Here is an 18846-nt window from a genome sequence, read left to right on the forward strand (position 1 = left end):
AGGATATATTCTTAGCCATCATCTGTTCAAACACCACCTCTGTCACAGCCTCTCCCTTCTCTCTTTCTAGAACTCTAAATAGTGTTGTTAGACTTTCTCTATTTTCGATGACCTTTAACCTCTCTTCTTATTTTTATTATTTTTTAACGGAGGTACTGGGGATTGAACCCAGGACCTCATGCATGCTAAGCATGCACTCTGCCACTAAGCTATATTCTCCCCACCGCTAACCTCTCTTTTGAAATCTCCCATCTCTTTGCTGCTCTGGGCTGCATTCTGATTAATTTCATCAGTTCTACTCCCTCTTTACAATCTTGGCTTTGGTTCAGTCTTCTCTGCTGCTCAACTAGACCGCTTGATTATTTTTGTAAATTGAAATGATTTTTTCCATTTAAAAAAAAAATCTGCTTGAGTTTTGCTCCTATTTTTCAACCGTTCTCTTCTTTATTTCTTTTTAATTAGCTTTATTTTTTATTGTATTTAATTATTTTGGCAGAGGGGGAGGTAATTAGGTTTATTTATTTTTTAGAGGTGCTGGGGATTGATCCCAGGACCTCATGCATGCTAAGCATGTATTCTACCACTTGAGCTATACCCTTCCCCCCACCTTATTTCTTAAAACATATTAAACATACTCATTTTATATTCTGTATGAAAATTCCAATTAAACTGTCATTTTCGGTTTTCTCTCTGCTGGTTCTCCCTCATGGTGCCTCGTATCCTGTGTTTAGTGATTTTTGATGGTGAGCTACTTGTGTAACTTGGAGCTTTATCTGTGGAACTCGTTGAAGCCTGCGGTGAAGGTGGGGTTCCCCAGAAAAGGCTTGTTTGCTTCTGTCAGGCATTGGGGTGCTACTGGTTTGCATCACTTTGAACAAAAGCTTGGTTTAAGGATCTGTGGATAATCTAAGAAGGGGAAAATCAGGCTGAAAACCAGTGTGTGGGCTGTTCTGTGCCACGGTTCGAAATGGGTAATTTTGCTTGTAGTCTCCAGGGGGTTTATTTCTAGGTCACTCTCACTTTGAAGTGTGGCCTCTGGAGCCTCTGCTTGAACAAGTTTTGCCTTCTGTTCCCAGAGGCCACAGGGCCCCAAAACTGATACCCAGGTTCTCACAGTCCTTAAGCAACATCCTGCTCATTTTCCCGGGTACCAGGCTCCTCTGAGCTTGTGGCCTGGGTGCCTCCTTATTTTCTTGCAGGCTCATGAATACACTGAAGAATATTTCCTTTCCTCTTTTATCCAACTTTGAAAGTTGGGTTTCAGGGACAGTACCAGGCAGGAATCTAGTCCACAAGTGGCTGGAAATACAAGCCCTACCTTCTCCCGCACCAGGCAGAGTGATCTTTTAAAAACACAAAGCCAGTCATGTCACTGACCTGCTCAAGACACATAGATTACCTCCCATTTCAATTTGAATCAAATCCCAACTCCCCTTATTCTCTTTCTTGTTTCCTGCACTCAAGCCAGAGACACTATCTCTTGGTTCCTTGGAAGTACAGCTTGTGCCTACCTCAGGGCCTTTGCACCGGCTGCTCCTTTTGCTTGGAACGCTTTCTCCAATATTTTTGAATGACTCTCTTCTCCTCATCATTCCAGTCTCAAATCACCTCCTTGCAAAGACCCTCCCTGTCGAGTCTGATTTAAGCAGCCTCCCCCACCATCCCTCCTGCCCCCAACTAACCTGTTTTGTTTTCTTCAGAGCGACTGTCACTGAACTCAACTCAGTTCTTTGCCTATGTGTTTGTTCTTTGGATACCCCCTAGATGTAAGCTCCCTGAAGGTGGGCACAACTGTCCCTGATGCTCTCTCCTGCCTCCCCGGGCCCAGAACAGTGCCTGCCACAATGCAGGTGTGCAAGAAATATTTGCTGAATGCCCTCTTGCCTCAGAGCGATCACAAAGGCCGACGCACTGCCCTTCATGCTGCTCCTTTTTCCACGCCAACTCCTCTGCCTCCCCCAGGTCTCAGACTGATACCACTTCCTCTGAGAAGCCCTCTCTGATGCCCCAGGCTAGGCCTGGCACCCCTACTAAATGCCCTGATGGGCTTCTGTGCCCCCACAGCATGGTTCTGAGAGGAAATACACGTTTTATCCTGCAATTATTCAATAAATGTTTACCTCCCACTCTGGACCATTAACACTGGGAGGATGATGGCCATGTCCATTTCTGGTCATGGCTCTGTCCCCAGCAATCAGCATGGCACCTTACACATAGATGCTCAATAGATGTTTGTTGAATGAATGAATGGAAAAGATGCAGAAGTTCTGGACTGCTGTCACCAACTTAACTGAAGGTTATCACCTCTTCTTTACTAGATGTTAAAGGTCGGGGAATCAGACAGACATCCCCACTGGCTTTGTTGGGAAGCTGCCTGACCCTGTCGAGTTGGTCTGGTGAGATGACAAGAGACAACCACGGGGCTGCCACCAGAATCACTGGGCTTCCAAGTCCAGCACTGTCCCCATGTCCCAGCTGGGAGACCTTGGCCAGGTGACACAACATATCTGACCCTCAAAGTTGGTTAAGGCGGGGGAGGGGTAAGTTAGGAGTTTGGGATGAGCAGATACAAACTACTATATACAAAACAGGTAAACAACAAGGTCCTATTGCATAGCACAGGGAACTGTATTCAATAGCTTGTAATAACCTATAATGGAAAAGAACATATACGTGTATGTATATGTATAACTGAATCACTGTGCTGTACACCAGAAACCAATAACACAACATTGTAAATCAACTATGCTTCAATAAAAATTAAAGAAAAAAAACCCAAATTGGTTGGGCTTTGTCTACCCCATCTCCCAGCCTGGGTCCCCAACACCTTACCCAGCCACCAAGATGCGAGGGATGTCAGCGGCAAAGGCCTCGCCCATCTCTCGGCTGCCCACGTTGGCAATGCAGTGCAGAGCCAGGCACATGAAGGTGGGGTTGCGGCTGGCCAGGTCGTTCTTGATGGCATTGTTGATGAGCCGGATCAGCTCAGAGTTGGAGTTCACCAGCACTGAGATGAACAGGTAGCCCTGGAGGGGAGGGGCGAAAGGAGGCGGGGGTCTGGGACCCTTGTGGCCAATGGACCCAGGCCCTCAACCCTCACCCCTGGAGTCTACTTCCAGCCCCTCCCTGCTCAGACCCAGGAGCCCAAGCCCCCAGCCCCTCCTCCCCAGACTCACTATCTGTTTCTCCGTGTACTTGTTGGAGCTGAGCAGGTTCACAGCCTCCATGTGCCCGAAGTCAATGTCATGGCCGAGCAGAAAGATGAAAAGCAGTTTACACACATACTTTTTCTTGCTGTAGCCATCCAAGGCTTTGTCCCCTAGGGCAGAGTATGGAAGAAAGGGGAGGCAACATGAGGAAGGATCGTACTGATCAGTCCCAGGCAGCCCAGGCCCAGCCTGCTCCTCCATCAGACCCAGGCGTCTGGGCCCAGCTCACCCTTGAACTTGGAGCGGATGTTGGCCAGTTCCTTGTTGATTCTCTTAATCTCTGCCTCCTTGCTCTTACCTGGGAAGGAGAAGGCAGGGGAGATGAGGAGGGTCCCAGAGACTTGAACCAGCTGCCCTCACTTTCCTTAGCAAGGCCCCTCTCAGCTGGAAGGGTGGCCTCTCCAGACCCTGGGGCTCCAGGCCCTGGGGCTGAGGCCAGGCCTGGGCCCCTTCTCGAGCAGGGAGCTTCAGGGAGGTGAGAACCTTGGCTCACTCGTCCCTACCACCCAGAGGAGGAGCCCGGCACACCCTCTGGGGCGATCCCTGACTTCCTCCTTTCTCCCTCCTCTGGCTGGGGCCCCTGAACTGTACCCGCCCTGTGAGCTCCGGTCCCCACCCACAGCTCTGGCAACCCCTGCACCAGTCCCCAGCTGAAATATGCCCCTGACAGGAAACAGATGATGAATGAATGAATGAATGAATGAAGAGCTGGATGCCTTCGAGCTGGCCCCCAGGTCACTCAGGTCCATTCGAGCCTGACTTCAGCCCCTCGCCATTGACAGACTCCGCTGTTTACTCAGCTCCTCCCAGACAGAAACCGAGGTGTCCTCACCCCCTCATACAAGCCATCACCACATCCTCTTGGCTCGACCACGAGAACATGTCCCCACATACTGCCACTCTGACCACCTCATCCAGATTCCAGGCTCCCTCACCCAGATGGCTGCAGCAGCCTCCTCTCTGGCCTCCCTGCCTCCAGCTGGGGGGACTCCACCCCATGGCTCCAAAGCCCTCTGGCCCTGCCCCGGCCACCCCTCCAGTGTCACCCCTTACCCCCTTCCTGTGTGTCCCGGCCTCATGTGCCTCTGCCAGTTCCACGGACACTCCACACTCCTTCCTACCTCCAGGGCCTTTGCACGTGCCATGCCCCCCCAACCTCCCCAGCCCATCTGTCCAGTTCTCCTCCTGTCATGTGGGTCTCAGATCCTGTCACCTCCTCCAAGAGGCCTTTCCTGGCCAGTTCTTTAAAGTCAATGCCTTATTCTTCTGTTTCTGCCACTTTTAAAAGTCCCTCAGCACATTTCACACCGTGGAACTATTTTATTTATCTTTCCTGTCAAACCTCAGCTCCCACTTCTGATTATAAACATCACAAGGGAGCTTCTAGAACAATCCTCAGCATACAGCAGGTGCTTAATAAATGTCTGGTCATCTGAAGGGTGAAGCCTGCTCTGACCCATGGCTGTTTCATCTGCATCCTTCAACATGAGGCCAAGCAACTGGGAGGTATGAGTGTGTGTTGAATGAATGAATGAATGAATGAGCAAGTGAGGGTATGTGCTCTCCTTCTCTTTAGAAATGCTGCCTCACCTCCTACTCCCAACTTCCAAGGAAGCTCCCAGAAGCCCCACTTCATGTATCACCTCCTCCAGGAAGCCCTCTCTGACTAGCACCTCCTGATCAGTTCCAAGCAGATGCTAAAGCTGGCAGCCAGCAGCCAGGTGGCTCTCGAGCACCTGAAACGTGGCCATTCCCAACTGAGATGGGCAGTAAGTGGCAATGACACAAGGGATTTAGAAGACTGAGTGTGGGACAAAAGGAGTGTAAACTATCTCATCAAAAATTCAAAAATTTTCACAGACATAGAAAACAAGCTATGGTTACCAAAGGGGAAGGTGGGGGAGGAATAAATTAGGGGTTTGGGATGAACAGATACACACTACTGTAGATAAAGTAGATAAACAACAAAGACCTACTGCAGAGCACAGGGAACTATATTCAATATCTTGGAATAACATATAATGGAAAAGAATCTGAAAAAGAATAACTGTATAACTGTGTAACTGAATCAATTGCTGCACACCCAAAACTAACACAACACTGTAAATCAATTATACCTCTAAGTGGGAAAAAATAAATATTGATTACCAGTTGAAATGAGAATATGTGGGGTGTATCAGGTTATATAAATATACCATTAAAATTAATTTGGCCTGTTCCTTTCTACTTTTTTAACAAAAACGTGGCTCCTAGAAAAGTTAAAAAGCACACGTGTGTCTACTGGGTAGCACTGCTCTAGGGACTTCCCTGCTGTGGGTGTGTCAGGATCTGCCTCTGTCCCCCAGACCACCCCAGGACGCCCTGGAGGGCAGGGCCGGCATCTGTCACTTTTCTGGGTAGTGACTCCATGTCCCAAGGCCTTACTGAGTGACTGAACTCAGGAAAGGCATGAAGACATGAAACGAGGGTCTGATGAGGTATAGAGTGACCCTCTGCTAGCCCTCAGGACAGGTGCAGAGGGCCTGGGGATGAGGGTGGGAGGTCTCTGGGACCCAGGACCTCAGTGATGAGGCTTAACTGGCCCATGCGGCCCCAGAGGCCATCTGATCCTTCATTTATTAATTACACGTTTCCTGAGCCCTGTGGGCCAGGCCTCAGGGGGGGTGATCCTAGGCATCCTGGACCCCCGCCGATCCAGCACTTTTGATCTGCCACCAGGGCCTCCTAGACTGGTGGAGCACTAGCAGAGGGCCCTGTCCCAGCACCTGAGCAAGATGGCCAGGGTTGGCGGTCACCTGGACACCTCCTGGGGCCTGGGTGGTGGCTGCCAAGAGGAGGGGACATTTGAGGAAGGCTGTGAAAGATAAGGAGGGTTCAGGAGCAGTTCAACAGCAAGGGTGGCCAGCGGGTAAGGACGTGCCGCCCTCGTAGGGCAGAGCAGGGGCGGTGACTGGCCAGGGTGCACAACAGCCCCCTCAAAACTGGTGCGCATGCTCCATTCTACTCCTAACCTGAGGGTGCCCACAGAGTTGCGCCAGTCAGCTGCCTTAAGGAGCTCCTGTAGGGACCAGAAGGAAAACCAAACAGCTTTTATAAATGGATCATAAAGCACACAGTGGCTGCCTAACCTTTACCACAGACAGACGGATATCTGAATGGCAATTAAATTTCTGAGGCTAGAGCCTTCTCCGGCCTAAATTTGGTACAAACCAAAATAGAGGTTTGTACCTCTATTAAAAGCTTCAATGGATGGACCCAGAGATGATCATACTAAGTGAAGTAAGTCAGACAGAGAAAGACAAATATCATATATCACTTACATGTAGAATCTAAAAAAGTGATACAAGTAAACTTATTTACCAAATAGAAAGAGACTCACAGACATAGAAAACAAATTTAGGGTTACAAAGAGGAAAGGGGATAGGAATTTGGGATTAGCCAATACAAATTACTATACATAAAAGAGATAAGCAAGGTCCTACTGTATAGGACAGGGAACTACATTCAATAGCTTGTAATAGCCTGTAATGAAAAAGAATATGAAAAAAAAATATGTATGCATAACTGAATCACTATGCTGTACACCAGAAACTAACACAACATTGTTAATCAACTATACTTCAAAAAACAAGCTTTCAAGAAGCTCACAAAACTAACCTATGGTATTGGAAGACGGGGCAGTGGTTATCCTTGGGGAGGAGAGTGCTGGGGAGCCAGGGATGTTGTTTCTGCATCTGGGGGCCAGTCATGCAGCTGTGTTCAGTTGGGGAAAATTCATCAAGCAGAACATTTATGATCTGTGAGCTTTTTTATAGATCTGCTATCTCTACATCTGTTTGTGTATATATAAATTAATATATTTGTAGATGGATATACATGGATATTTTTATACTGAAGTATCTCCATGATGTATAAAAGATATATATCAAAGAGATGTGGGTAATTTAAAGAATAGTCAAAGCTAATATAAGCACAGGACAGAGAATCTGGAAAACAAAGGAAAAGAAAAATAATGGCCATAGTTCTATGCATTTTGGCTAATATGAAAAATCTTCAATACCCACTCTTTATAGCTAATTAATAACATATTATAATTAGTTTCTGAGAATAAGCTTCTCGAAATAAAGTTATGAGAGCAACGAGTCTGCCCATTTAACAATTTTTTTGATATACAAAGGCAAATTGCTCTCCCATAAATAGTGAATCAGTTTATATCCCACCATTATGGTGTGAGAATCTGTTTCCTGATGGAAGAATATATGATAGTCAGCAGGAGCGAATTATTCAGTAATTTATTTAATTATTATGCTAGAGTTGAACATTTTATTCATTTAATCAACAAACATGTATTAGTGCCTGCTACATTTAAAAAATAAAAATAAAAAATTTTAATAAAGAATATTCAAAGAATATTCTTTAAACAGTTCTTAATGACTGTTTATATATGTTTTTTCTTTAAACAGTCTTTAAATTGCCCACAGCTATCTGATATCGTTTTCTGCATCACTGATATACTTCGCTGTAAAAAAGAACTCTCAGAGAGGACAAAGAATCAGGTCTCCAAAAGAGACAGCGCTGCAGCCCTGGAGGGAGGGCATCTTGGTGGAGCGCATAATCTCTGCAAAGACCCACAGACAGCACATGGATCCTGCTGAGGGTAACACCGGGAGAAAGGGGCTGAAGGCAGCTGTGACAGAACTGGGCTCATGAATAAATTTCCATCACTGCAGCCCAGCCTGCAACAGGGGGGATGAGCTAGCTCACTGGAGGCATGCAAGCACGTTGGGGTGGTTTAAAGAGATGGGCCATTATGAGTAATTTAAGCTTACAGGCAACAACCCTTTAGTGGTTAACTTGCAGGGGCAAGGGTATAGCTCAAGTGGTAGAGTGCATGCTTTCCATGCATGAGGTCCTGGGTTCAATCCTCAGTAAAAATAAAAATAAATAAACAAACAAACTTAATTATCTCCCCCGAAAAAAAGAGAAGAGATTTAAAAAAAAAAAAAAAAAAAGATGAGGCTGAAGTGGACCAAGCAGAAATAAGTGGAGGTGCACACTCTGGGTGAGGGCAGCAGCCAGTGCAAAGGCCCAGGGGCTGGCATGGCATGGGGCGTTAGACTGCGCAGCCTCCTGGGTTTTCAAAGGGTGTTGGGAAGCCAGGGGAGGGCAAGAGGCCTTCTTCTGCCTGCAGCTATTGCTGGGATGGCTGTGCAGGTGGAAAAGAGGCCACCTCCTTGCTACAGGCCAGAGCAGTGAACTGCTGACTGCTCCAGATGTACCTTGGGGCTTCTGGTTAGGGGAGATAAGCTTTCCCTACTTGCAGCAACTGGGTAAGCCTGTCTGTCACTGTCACCAAAGGCATCCTAACAAACCCCGACTACCCTGAAGGGACTGACATGCTTTTATGGGGGTAACACAGGCGTTGTCTGGTACCTCACTGCAAGGACCCTTCATAGCCTTGGAGACAACTACCGTTCACAGTACAAAATAACAAATGCTTCTCTCTCCTAGGATGTGCTGTGCTGTATCTCCCACACAAGTCCCCACAGCCCTGAGCCCTCAGAGAGGGTTCTGGGAGATGATGCTTATTGACTTTGGGCTACTCTAAAGTTCAGAACTTGTTAGTCCTGTGTTGTCCAATACGGGAGCCGCTGGCCACACGTGGGGCCAGTGGACACTTGAAATGTGGCTGATGCTATACTGAGGGATTGAATCCTTAATTTTCTTTCAATGTAATAAATTAAAAAGTAAAAACCAATCCTCCATTCAATTACTGGAGTGTAGGAGGGATATGAGTGAGGCGGAAAGTACATTTAGAATGACTTGGACACTTGGTGAATCTTCTTTTTTTAAACATAAGCTTTATGAACTCTTAACACTGAGCAAGATTTTCCAGTGAAAATGTAGCCTCTAAGTTGAGCAAGGAACATAAACTGTCTCATTACTTGTTTAAAAAATATCAATGGCACATTCAAATAGTCTTTGGGGCATCCTGGGATAAATGAAATAGACCTATTAAAGTTAATTTCCCTGGTTTTGCTTTTTCCAAGTGGCTACTGGAAAATCTGAATGTATAGATCTGGACAGCGGCATGCCAGCCCTGGGTGAGATGTTATTAAAGCCGTCAACATCCCGGAGAGAAAATATTCTCCGTGAGCAACCAGGTCACACCCTGTCATCCACCTGCTTGAACACAGCTGCAAAGACCCTCCCTGAGTTGCCACCTGACATCTAAGGGTGCACGTGTTGCTCTGTAAACCCTTGGCCTCTGGTTGGGAATGCCAGCACCCCAGGGGCCAGTGTCAGGGGCTGCTTCACTCGGCTGGCGTCCTCAGGACACTAGACACAGGTAGGAAAGAGTGGGGCTCAGGCCTGGATGGGTCTGTTGCCAGCAGCCGGCTGCCACTCATAACCTCAAGCCAATTCCTAACAGGGCAGGACCTGGGGTGGGGAGGGGTGTCCCCAGTAGCACACGGATGCTGGAGCATCCCACCAAAGTGGGGCTCATTCCTTCTGCTCTCTCCACAGTGGCCAGAGGGATCCTGTGAAAACCTGAGTCAAATCCTGTACCTTCTTTGCTCTGAATCTCTCCAGCTCCCACCTGGCTTGGTGTAAAAGCAAAGTCCTTGCTGGGGTTCTCCAGGCCCTGAACAATCCACTAGCTCCCATTCCTTGCCCTCCCCTCCCCCACTTTGCCCACAGAGGCCACCTCCTCCTCATATCCCTCCTACACTTCAGGTACAGTCCTGCCTCAGGACCTTTGCACAGGCTCCCAAAACTGTCCTCTGCCCCTCCCCTGCTTTATTTCCTCCCAACACTCCCTGCTACCTATCTGACCACCTGAACACTATATATTTACTTGTGTAGGGGTCCATCTCCCCCCTAGAATGTGACTACAGGATGGAATGTGACCTAACAGAGGCACTGGGGACTGAACCCAGGACTTGATGCGTGCTAAGCGTGTGCCCTACCACTGAACTATAACCCCCAACCCTAGACTTTTGCTCACTATTGCAGTCTCATCACCTAGAACAGTGTCTGACACTCAGGGCTTAATAAACATTGATTTGTTCATTCATTCATTCATTCATTCATTCATTCCTTCATTCATTCAGCAAATACCTCCCATGGCCTCCCATGGGCCAGGTCCTGCAGAAGGCAGAACAGGGGACCCAGGGAGGGATCAGAACAGGGCCAGCATTCCACAGGCTCGGGGAGATGGCACAAACAGAATGGTCACCACTTGGAGTGGGATGTGCCCGAATGGAGAGCCCAGGGTACGGTGGCCGCCCAGCACCCCTTTTCCCTCGCTCCTCAGGCTCGGGGAGCTGGGGCCCTAGAGAGGAGGCAGCCCCAGCCCCTGCCTTAGGGAGCTCCCAGTCAGATAAGTGTCTGGGAGACTGATTCCCCCTCCAGACAGAACAGGATCACGCCCTCTGGCTGGGCCCAGCCTCACCTCTCCCTTTCTTATCTGCAGAATTTGCCCTTCCAGGCTCTCCTTCTCCAAGCCTGCTTTTCATCTCCTTCAAGATCCTTCCCCCTGAACTCCACTATGCCCTTCAGATCCTCCAGTAGGATAACTCCACACTCCTCCACCTGCTCATCCCTGAGCCCCGCCTTGTCCCTATTCCCCATCCCTTCTCTTCCCTCCGTCCAGCTTGAAACCCTCTCTGGTCCTCTTAGGTCAAATACTATCTGGCCTCTGCCCACCTCCCATCAGATCCCAGCCCTCTCTGCACCAGCCACAGAGGCCTTAGCTCAGAGTCTTGACTGGGCCTCAGGACCTTTGTACCTGCTGTCCCTCTGCCTTCACAGCTCTTCTCCCTCTCCCTTGGCCTGGTTGACTCCTCCACATGGTCTGGACAATGCAACCAGGCAGAGCCCCTATTCAACATCATGGCCCTCTCCCTCACTGGGCTGAGGACAGCTACAATTTTTTTCCACTTAGAAAAAAAATTTGATGCACACTGCTGTGTATGAAATAAATAAGGATTTGCTGTATAGCACAGGGAACTCTAGTCAATATCTTGTAATAAGTGATAATGGAAAAGAATTGAAAAAAAAATATATATATATGGCTGAATCACTTTGCGGTACACTGGAAACTAACATGGTATTGTTAGTTTCAGTCATATTTCATAATCAATTATAATTCAATAAAAAAATTTGAGATACAATTCACACACCACATAGCTCACAACTGGACAGTCCAATTCACTGGTCTTTAGTAGATCCACCATGGTGTTCAGCTATCACCACCATGTAATTCCAGAACATTCTCATTACCCCCAAAAGAAACCCTGCACTCATTAGCAGTCACTCCACATTCCACCGCCCCCTAGCCTGAGGCAACCACTAATCTACTTTCTGTTTCTATGGATTTGCCTATACTGGACATTTCAGATAAGTGGAATCCTACTTCATGCAGTCTTTGGTGTCTGGCTTCTTTCATTTAGAATGGTGTTTTCAAGGTTCATCCATGTGGAAGCATCTATAGTACTTCTTTCTTTTTAATGGCTGAATAATATTCCACTTTATAGTTGTACACCTTGTGTTGATCCACCCGTTGATGAACATTTGGGTTGTTTCTGCTCTTTGGTTATCACGAATAATGTGGTATGAATATTTGTACACAAGTGTTTCGAGGTGGACAGCTGTGATTTTTACGCAGTACCTGTCTCCCTCAGGGGCTGGGAGTTTCATGGGGGTACAGTCCGTCCTATTTACTGCTGTGTCCCCAGAGCCCCATGACAAGGCTTGAAATATTCCAGGCATTTGACAAACACCTGATGAGAAAACCAAGGACAAGAGGGCTCCCTGATTCGCCAGCCTGGATTCATTTGTCTAAGCCACCTCCACTGCCCCCAAGTCCAAGTCTCCCGTCTTCTGGCCTCCCTCTGGGGTCCTGCAGTGACACCCACTTGTTTTCTCTTTCCTCCTCCACCCCCATCATCCAATCCCTTTGCAAATCCTTCCAAATTTATCCCCAGCCTGACTACTTCACACACTTCCCTTCTCACCCCAGTCAAGCCAACACCATTGCTCACGGATGCCTGCAGTTGATTCCCTATTTCTGCTCCTACCTCGAGTCTGTTCTTTTCACAGCAGCTAGAGGAACTATTTTAAAACATCAAGCAGCTCGTGTCTCTCCTGTGTGCAAAACCTTCCCGCCATTCTTGCTTCACTCAGAGAAAGGCCAAAGTGCTCCCCGTGACCTACGAAGCTCTACCTGCTCCAGATCCCCTTTATGCCCTCATCTCCAACCCGATGCCCCCACCCCTCTTGGCTCCAGGCACACAGGCAACCTTGCTCTTACTGGAACACACACCAAGCGTGCTATAACCCCAGGACCTTTGAATGTACCACTCCCCTACCTGGACCTCTCTTTCCTCCCAAATCTGCAGGGCTCACTCCCTCTCAATCCTGGTCCCTCCCTCTTCCTTGTTTGCCTGTTGTATTTATTTCACACTGTGGTTCTCTGTGTTTATTTTTTTAGCTCCTTCATGACGTGGATGCTCCCAAGGGCAGGCAACTTTGTTCATTGGTGTACCCCAGTTCCCAGAACAGTGTCTGGCACATTGTGGTGATCAAAAAGTATTTGTCAAATGAATGAATGAACAAACGAACTTTCAGAGGCAAGATGTTGTTATCAATGAAGTCAGCCAACAAGAATCCTGAGTCTCCAAGAGGTTGAATGACTTGCCAAGGGTCACAAGGTCAGTTTCAGTGGCCATGCCTACCTGAGCCTAACAGCTGGGCCCCCCTATCCACCACACAAGCCCTTGGAAGTTCCACTCCTTTCATAACAACCTTAACATCTCACTGCTCCTTGAAACCCAACAGTTTCCACTCCTCCTGTTCACTGAGCACCTACTACTGTGCCAGATCCTTCCATACCTACTAAATTCTACAGTCAGCATTGGGCACCTAGCCGAGGCCGCTCCTCAGATCCAGTTAAAAAGAACAATAGCCAAGATCAATCTAAGTGCCTGGAACACACAAAAGGCCTCCCTCACACCCTGTATCACAACAACCTCTTTAGGAAGGTGCGATCAGCATTCCCTCCTGATAGATTAGGAAACCTAGAGGTGAAGTCCCTCATTCAAGGTCACACAGCTAGGGAGTGACAGCACTCAAACTCAAACTTGAGTTCAGCTGACCCCAAAGCCTGAGCGGATATAGTCTCTGAAGCTCTTGGCAGCTCCAAACACCAACACCCGCTCCCAGGAGTTGGGAGCTGACTTGGCGCCAGGCCTCCCATAGTCACGACAATACTTCCTGCTGGTGACCACTGTCCCCATGCTGATGTGGTCAGATGGGAGAGGGCTCCAGATCCAAGACTGTCCTGCTCCCTGACCCATGACCTCTCTCTGGGACCAGGCTTCCCCCTTCCCCCAAGCTTTCCAGATCTCTTTCCTATAAATTCCTAAGGCCCCCTGGTCCCTTCTTTGAGATCTAGCCTTCTGGTACCTCCCCCAAGCTCCCACACTATAATATTCTCTTTTCCAGGACCCCCATCTCCCTGGCTCAGGTTCTCCCAAGACTCTCCACCCGCAGTGCCTCTCCTCTGTGCTTCCCTCAGTAACCCCTCCAGCCCCCTCTCCATGGCCCTCCACCGCTCCTAAGCAATCCTCCATCCTGGAGCCCCTGTATCCCTCCCCAGCATGCTGCTATAGTCCCCCACCTCCCCATCTCTCCTCCCCAAGCCCCTGGGATTTTCTTTTACTCTCAAGTCCTCTCTATGAACTAGCTGGCAGCCTCAGTGACCTATCTAGCCCTTTCCACTCTATGACAACCCCACATCTAGGCCCTCAAACCCAGTCCCTTTAGGCTTCCTATGTTTCACGTCTTCCCAGTCCCCACTGGCCTCCTCCTACTCTATCGCTCCACAGGGTACCCCCCACCCACTCAGCCATGCACCTCCTTCCTTTTCTATCTACCTCAGGGATTCCTCTAACCCCATCGCTAATACGATTCCCCAGCCTTTCTTTCATTGCCAGGGGACACCTCTATGCCCCATCCCCGGGACTTTACTAGCCTCCTCTCTGTTAAGACCCTCCTGGACGCCTCTAGCCACTTCGTGTCGTCACCTCAAGAGGCACAGTATGACACCCTAAGCCCCTCCATTCCCTCCACCCTAAAGTTCCCCCCAGGGCCTCACGATCCTCTCACTCTACGACCGCAGGGGGTTTAGATCCTCTGGGCCTCTTTATAACCCCCGAACCACTCAATTCCCCGCTCCCCCCACCCAGTGTCCCCCGGCCGCGCTCTCACAGTTCCGGATGTCGGAGATGAACACCGCGAGCCCCCGCATCCCATCGCCCTTGGACACGGCCGGCATGATGGCGGTGGTGTCGGCTCCAGGCCTGGCCGGGCCGGGCACAGCACAGCGGGGGCTGGCAGGCGGAGGCCGGGAGGAAAGGACCCCAGGCAGCGCGGAGGAGCCGAGCCGGCCAGGGGGGGAGGGCGGACAGGCAGGCGGGCTGGCTGGCCGACCGCGGCTCCACCCCCGGCCCCTCCCCTCCGCTCCGCCGTCCTGAGTTCTCAGCCGTCCATTGGCTCAGCTTACTGCCGCTCAGACTTGGGCTCATCCCCATTCCTCGTCTCATTGGTCGATGAACAAAGGCACGCCACTACTATTGGTCCAGCACCCCGCTATTTCCGTTCGGGAGGGGGGTGGGGGCGTTGCCCGAGAGGCGGGCGGAGTTCGGTTACGTACGGTGGGACCGCCCCCTCCGCGCGGCCGAGTCTTATGCTGATTGGATCCGGACGCTCTCCTAGAAGGGAGGGATTGACGTGAAGGAAGGCGGGGGAGTGGGCTTGAGGAGGCGGGACTTACGTTGATTGAGACCAATGGGAGGGTAGACCGCCCCCGTAGGCGTCTCGGATTCGCCTGGCCTGTGCTACTCCCGCCCTCGATTGGGCTATAGTTGGGGCGGGAGGAGAGCGATGATCCGTAGAGAAGGAAGGAGAAGGGGGGTTGTCACTCAGCTGGGCTGGGATAGGTGGAGCGGCGCCTGCAATTCCCTGCTGCAGAGAAGGGGTTGGGAGGGGCGGGAGAGCGCGAGGTATTTACTGCGCAAGCGTCTTTCTGTTCCCCTTTATCCCTTCTCTCCTCCACCCTCGACTCCTTAAATCTTCTTACAGGAAGACATCCCTTCCCCCTTCCCCTCCCTTGTCTAGCCGCCAAGATGTTGAGACCTAACTTGTCAGGAGACCAAGTATTTCCAGAGCAGAGGAAACTCAAATCTAGTCCCATTAAGCAGAGTTTAAAACTGAGGTCCAGGGAGTTTGGATGACTTCCCCGAGGTCACACAGCTTGGAAGTGGTAGAGCCTGTATTTAAACAATATTTTGGCTTTTAACTACTTCTCAATATACAATGCCCCCCCCCCTTTTGGCAACCGTAACACCATTAAACAAATATCAAATCAAAATTGTCGGTCTCTGCACCAGACTTGGAGCTCCTCCTGAACAAGAAGGGGACCTGGTACTGAAGGAAGAACTTTGCTTAAAGGGAAGGAATGTGTGAATCCCTTTTGTTTCGCCCATCCACCATCCCTTGGCGCCCCAGAGACCTTTGGTTGACTGGCTTTTGGGAAGGCAGAGTCTCCGGAACTCCAACGCCCCAGGCTATTGAGAAATTTGGGGCAAAGGGTACTGGAAGAGTCCATTCAGTCACCTCGAAGAACTAAGCCCCACCCGCCAGCCTTTTCCAATCTCAGGAGCCCAGTCTTGGAATGAGTCTTAGGGGAGTGTCCTAGGTCCTGGGAATGTCCACTCGGAATCCTAGGGGGATGGGGGCAAGAAGAGCCCACCTTCCAGGTTCAATGGATCCATCCATTTGGGTTTCCAGGAATGGGGCTTGGGAAAGTCCATTCTGAATTCTAGGAGGACAAACGCTCAGGTGTTTTAGTGACCATGGAGAGTCCATTCCTAATATGGGTTGGGGGAGGGGTGCTGCCTGCCCCTAAAGAACTGAGAGTGACACTGTTAAAAACAACAAAAACAAGTTATTAGAGCCAGGAATTGGATAAAGTCCTTTTCATGGAAGCTACACAAGCATTCCAAGGACTAGAGGGGTCCATTCAAGATGTGGAAAGAAGTGCTTTCTACCTAATAATGCCATATATATATATATACATACACACACACACACATATACACACACATACACACACACGTGTGTGTGTGTGTGTGTATAGTGGGATTGGAACTAGTCCACTTTTTGAGGGATGCGAAGAGAGACAACTAGAGTCCAAAGGACAGGAAAATTCTGTCCCTGAGGAGGAGAGAAAAGCCAGCCTCTTCCCAGCCTTAAAGTGCCACCTCCCTCTCACCTGTCACCTTCAACATTTCACCCAGGGAGCTGGGGGCATAGCTCAGTGGTAGAGTGCATGCTTAGCATGCACGAGGTCCTGGGTTCAATCCCTAGCACCTCCATCAACAAACAAAACCTTTAACCTGAAGCCAGATAGGATTAACTCTGGGTTTTTGTTGTGAGGAGAAGGATGCTCTGATTCTAGGTTCTGTCTTGGGTAGATGAGGGATCTTAGTCCTGTCGGGGCTCGCATGGGCTGACCCCTGCCCAGTAAGAGCAGCTCTTTCCCAAAGAAATACAATGGGAGCCACAAACACAATTTTCAATAGATTCCTGCCACTTTAAAAAAGTAAAAATGAAAAGGGGGAGAGGGTATAGCTCAAGTAGTAAATCACATGCTTAGCATGAATGAGGTCCTGAGTTCAATCCCCTGTACCTCCTCTAAAAGTAAGTAAATAAATAGACCTAATTACCTCTCTCCTCCCCTAAATAAATAAATAGATTAGTGAAAATAAATTTAAAAAATTTTAAATAAAAGGGGAAATGAATTTTAATAATATATTTTATGTTACCCCATATACCCAAATATCATTTCAACCTAGCTGACATTCTTATTTTCCTAAGTCTTTGAAATCTGGTGTTTCATACGTGTAGCACATCTTAGCGGAGACTTGCTGCGTGGCAAGGCCCCAGCGGCCACACACCATTGATAGTGGTTTTGATATTGGAAGGCCAAAAATGATCACACTGGATTTGAGCAAGACAATTCTGGGCTTCAGGGATTCAGGGGCTGACTCACTGCTAAGTTTTAAGACCAGGCCATGAATCGGTCCATGTTTGGGTGTCTAGATGAGTTTTCGACGAGTACTGTTTGGTTTCAAGATGGAGCATTAAGAGGGAGCCCCAGGAGCCCTTCCAAGAGATTGAACCACAATTTGACTTGAGCAAATCAACTCTTGATTTTCTCCAGAAAAACAGGACTCATCCTCAGTCTTCCCATTTTGGCAGCTGGGCCCTCCATCAATCACCCAGGCACTCCTGCCAGGGCCCCTCCCTGTCCTTCACCCCAAACCAAAGCCAGAACACACCCCAAAGCTGGCCACCTCCTTCCATCGCCACAGCCTCACCCCATGCAGGCCACCATCACCATCATCTCTCCCTGGAACCTTGCAGCAACATCCCTTGCCCTTCTCCCCACTTCCATCCTGGCCAGTCAGGGGGCTTTTTGCAACATCAGTCAGCTGTGTCCTTCCCCAGCTTAAATGCAACAGCCTCACTGGCCTCCTCTTGGCCATTCAGACCCTCCAAAACTCATCCCTGCCCTCTGCCCAGCCTGGCTTTCCCAATGGGCAGTTCATCCTTCAGATCTCAGTACAATGTCCCATCTTTGGAAAGAACTTTTGGGTTTAGGGAATTAAGGTAACCTCTCTGTATCATACTTGAACACGTTATCCAGCATGTTTTAAAATGTGTTATAGGAGTGCGGAAGATATAGCTCAGTGGTAGAGCTCATGCATGAGGTCCTGGGTTCAATCCCCACTACCCTATTAAAATAAAAAAAATATGTTATAGGAATTTTCAAATACACCCCAAAGCAGAAAGGTATAATGCACACCCAAATACCCAACTCCTGGTGGGAGGGTAATAGGTCAGTGGTAGAGCATGGGATGTGCTTAGCATGCACCAGGCCCTGCGTTCAATCCCAAGTGCCTCCATTAAAAACAAACTAATACCCAACTCCAACAGTTATCAACATATGACCTTTACTATTTCATTTATAAGCCCCTGCATTTGACTTCAACCCCACCAGATTCTTTTAAAGCAAGCCCTTCTCATCATGTCACTTCATGTCCATCACCCAGTTTCTCTTCCAGCATTTCACTTTGAAAATTCTTAAATATTCAGAAAGTCAAAACAACCATACAGCGAGCACCCATATGCACTCTCGCCTCGATGCTGCCATTAACATTTTACTCCACTTGCTCTATTGTATGTCTGTCCATCTGGCCTTCCCATCCTACATCCATCAATCCATCTTTTAAAAAAATTTAAAAAATTTTAATGTTTTGGTTTGAGGGAGGGAGGTAATTAGATTTATTTGCATATTTTTTTTTTAGTAGAGGTACTGGGGATTGAACCTAGGACTTCACGCACACTAAACACGTGCTCTGCCACTGAGCTCTACCGTCCCCTCATCTACTTTTGATGCATTCAAAGTAAATTGCAAACAGCGCTATTCACAATAGCCAAGGTATGGAAACAACCCAAGTGCCCATTGATCAAATGAATGGATCAAAAGATGTGGTATATATATGCA

At 48.7% G+C, this 18846-nt stretch overlaps 1 protein-coding gene across 6 annotated transcripts in view; it reads right to left on the reverse strand.

Moving 5' to 3' along the window:
* AP2A1 (adaptor related protein complex 2 subunit alpha 1) overlaps positions 1–14698 on the reverse strand; it is a 31110-nt gene extending 16412 nt beyond the window's left edge. For 4 of the 6 annotated variants that reach the window (XM_032485490.1, XM_032485492.1, XM_032485493.1 and 1 more), the window contains exons 1-4: positions 14484–14698; positions 3439–3507; positions 3177–3319; positions 2833–3026 (exon numbers count right to left, since the gene is read on the reverse strand). In XM_032485490.1, the coding sequence (XP_032341381.1) occupies positions 2833–3026; positions 3177–3319; positions 3439–3507; positions 14484–14550 (473 nt within the window). In that variant the 5' untranslated portion in view covers positions 14551–14698. The remainder of the gene's footprint in view (positions 1–2832; positions 3027–3176; positions 3320–3438; positions 3508–14483) is intronic. The other 2 variants (XM_032485488.1, XM_032485489.1) reach the window with 2 other exon arrangements.
* Positions 14699–18846: the final 4148 nt, after the last annotated feature.

This window comes from Camelus ferus, chromosome 9, assembly GCF_009834535.1.
Source record: "Camelus ferus isolate YT-003-E chromosome 9, BCGSAC_Cfer_1.0, whole genome shotgun sequence".
In the NCBI taxonomy this organism is placed as follows: domain Eukaryota; kingdom Metazoa; phylum Chordata; class Mammalia; order Artiodactyla; family Camelidae; genus Camelus; species Camelus ferus.